This window comes from Aegilops tauschii, chromosome 4 (assembly GCF_002575655.3).
Source record: "Aegilops tauschii subsp. strangulata cultivar AL8/78 chromosome 4, Aet v6.0, whole genome shotgun sequence".
Lineage (NCBI taxonomy): Eukaryota > Viridiplantae > Streptophyta > Magnoliopsida > Poales > Poaceae > Aegilops > Aegilops tauschii.
The window spans coordinates 518,893,185-518,896,532 of NC_053038.3; the positions used below are offsets into that span (position 1 = coordinate 518,893,185).

Sequence of the window (3,348 nt, forward strand, 5' to 3'; positions counted from 1 at the left end):
ATGCCTGCATGGAGAAGTATGGTGTGGATGTGCCCAAGTCAATGGCATATAGGGCAAAGAACCTAGCTATTGATGCTGTGCTAGGAGACCACAAGAAGCAATACCCTAGGTTGAAAGACTATGCTCAGACAGTGATGGATACAAACCCTGGGAGTAGAGTAGTAGTCACTACTGTAACTCCAACACCCACTGAAAAAATCCCCCATCCAGGTCCAAGATTCCATGCTATGTTCTATTGCATCAATGGAGCAAGGGAGGGGTTTCTCAAGGGGTGCAGACCATTCATTGGTTAGTTTGTTCACCTTGTGCATTAGTTATATATTGTTTCATCTTGAAATGCATTTGAATGTTTTTAATACTGAATTTGCTTGCTGAGGTGTTGATGGGTGCTTCATTAAGTTAACTACTGGTGCTCAACTACTTGCTGCCACTGGTAGAGATGGCAACAACAATATATACCCACTAGCATTTGGTATTATTGGGCAAGAGGACACACCTAACTGGTGTTGGTTTCTACACCAACTTAAAATCTGCCTAGGAGGAGAAGTGGGAAGGTTTGGTCCATATACAATAATGTCAGATAGACAAAAGGTATGTGCTTGCATCTTATGTCATTGTTCCTATATGGTTGTTTTGTGCTAGATAGTAGCTTAGCTAGTTTAATTGTGTGTCCCAGGGCCTACTAAATGCAGTGAATGCTGTCTTTCCTAAGTGCAACCAAAGGTTCTGCCTTAGGCATATCTATGCAAACTTCCAAAATGCTGGGTTTAGGGGGGGAAGATCTGAAAAAGTGTATGGATAATGCTGCCTATGCATATAGTGAACACAAATTTAACATTGCAATGAATGACCTTAGAGCTGAGTGTGAGCAAGCTTGGGAGTGGCTTTGTCAAATACCCAAGAAAACATGGGCAAGGCATGCATTTGACACAAACTGCAAGACTGACCTTGTAGTTAACAATTTATCTGAGGTGTTCAACAAGTATGTCCTAGATGTTAGGAAGAAACCAATTAGGACAATGTGTGATGGAATAAAGGATAAGCAGATGGTGAGGTGGCATAGGAATAGGGAGAGTGGAAAGAAAGCTAGATGGGACATAACACCCCATTATAGTGAGAAGCTAGAGGTTGAGAAGGAGAGGGCCAAATATTGCAAACCAATTCAAGCTGGTGTGGACTTGTGGCAAGTTACAAGTGGGCAGCAAACCCATGTTGTTAACTTGCAAATGCACACATGTGGGTGCAGAAAATGGGACCTAAGTGGCATCCCATGTAACCATGCCATCTCAGCAATAAACAAGGCCAAAAGAAAACCAGAGGATTATGTCAGCAAGTTTTTCAAGAAAGAAATTTATCTGGCAGCTTATGAACCAATGATCTATCCAGTTCCTGGTGAGCATGACTGGACAAGGACCCCTGGTCCAGACATTGACCCACCTGCATTTAAAGTGAAGAGAGGAAGAAAGAAAGAGAAGAGGATCAAGGGGAAATTTGAAGTTCCAAAGCCTAAGGAGACATCAAGAATGGGGACTATAACATGTGGCAATTGTGGACTGCAAGGACATAGGTACACAAGCTGCAACAAGCAGTTGAAGCCTGAGCTGGCTTTGAGGAAGAACAAACATGTGGTAATCCTCTAATAAGTAGTAACAGGTTTTCCTTCTTGTACATTCTATTTTTTTAAGTACTAACTCATTTTCCTTCTTTGTTTATGCAAGCCTCTTGCAAGGAATTCCAATGCTGGTGCTGCTGCTACTACACAAGCATCAACAACTTCTCATCCAACTCCTACAACAACACCAACAGCTGGAACAAGAGCTGGGAGAGGAGTTGGGAGAGGAGCTGGGAGAGGGGCTGTAGCTGCTGGGAGTGGTGCTGGTAGAGGTGCTGGTAGAGGTGCTGCACCAGGTGCTGGGAGAGGTGCTGGGAGAGGGAGAGGTACATTCTCTGCCCCAAGGCAATCTGGTCCCTCCACATTTACTGCTCCCTCTACATCTACTGCTACTCCACCTTCTGGTGGTAGAAACAGAGGATGGAGAGCCTACTTCTATGCAAGTGGTAACCACTAAATGGCACATGTGCCATGTAATGTTCAAAACTAGATACTTCATGTGTGTTCTTGCATCCTATGGTACAATGTGATCTTGCTGGTGCTCTCAGTGTACTTTGCTGGTGCTCTTATTGTACTTTGCTGGTGTACTTTAAGAATAAATGCCATATATGGATTTTGTTCATGTGGATGGATGGATTTATTTATTAGTTAATGCCATTTCTGGAGCTGGCTTTTGTTCATGTGGATGGATGTGATCTTGCTATTTATTAGTTAATCAATGCCTCGAATGGACTATGTTCATGTGGATGGTTCTTCTTATATCTTTTTATGATTGATATGTTCATGACAATGGTGCATACTATTGGATAGAGTAACTCTGTTGCTGGATATATTGTTGTATACATTGTTGGATATGTTGTTAAGGTCTAGGCTAAAAAAAAGCACTTTGGGTTTTCGGTGGCTCGGGGTCGACGGAACCACCTAATAGAATCAATTAGGGTTTTGGTGGCTCGGGGTCGACAAAAACACCTAAACCTATCAATTAGGGTTTTGGTGGCTCGGGGTCGACGGAACCACCTAAACCTATCAACTAGGCTCTAGGGTGGCTCGGGGTCGACGGAACCACCTAAAGGCATCAACTAGGGTCTAGGGTGGCTCGGGGTCGACGGAACCACCTAAACCTATCAATTAGGCTCTAGGGTGGCTCGGGGTCGACGGAACCACCTAAACCTATCAATTAGGGTTTTGGTGGCTCGGGGTCGACGGAACCACCTAAACCTATCAACTAGGCTCTAGGGTGGCTCGGGGTCGACGGAACCACCTAAACCTATCAATTAGGGTTTTGGTGGCTCGGGGTCGACGGAACCACCTAAAGGCATCATTTAGGGTCTAGGGTGGCTCAGGGTCGACGGAACCACCTAAACCTATCAACTAGGGTTTTGGTGGCTCGGGGTCGACGGAACCACCTAAAGGCATCAATTAGGGTTTTGGTGGCTCGGGGTCGACGGAACCACCTAAACCTATCAACTAGGCTCTAGGGTGGCTCGGGGTCGACGGAACCACCTAAACCTATCAATTAGGCTCTAGGGTGGCTCGGGGTCGACGGAACCACCTAAACCTATCAATTAGGGTTTTGGTGGCTCGGGGTCGACGGAACCACCTAAACCTATCAACTAGGGTTTTGGTCGCTCCGGGTCGACGGAACCACCTAAAGGCATCAACTAGGGTTTTGGTGGCTCGGGGTCGACGGAACCACCTAAAGCATTCAACTAGGGTCTAGGGTGGCTCGGGGTCGA

At 45.5% G+C, this 3,348-nt stretch overlaps 1 protein-coding gene across 1 annotated transcript; it reads left to right on the plus strand.

The window, feature by feature from the left end:
* The first annotated feature begins 524 nt into the window (after positions 1-524).
* Positions 525-2,069, plus strand: LOC120963587 (uncharacterized). The gene is made up of 2 exons (XM_045227769.2): positions 525-1,628; positions 1,719-2,069. Exons 1-2 carry the CDS (start codon positions 696-698, stop codon positions 2,067-2,069), a joined length of 1,284 nt encoding a protein of 427 aa, XP_045083704.1. The 5' UTR covers positions 525-695.
* The last annotated feature ends 1,279 nt before the right edge of the window (positions 2,070-3,348 follow it).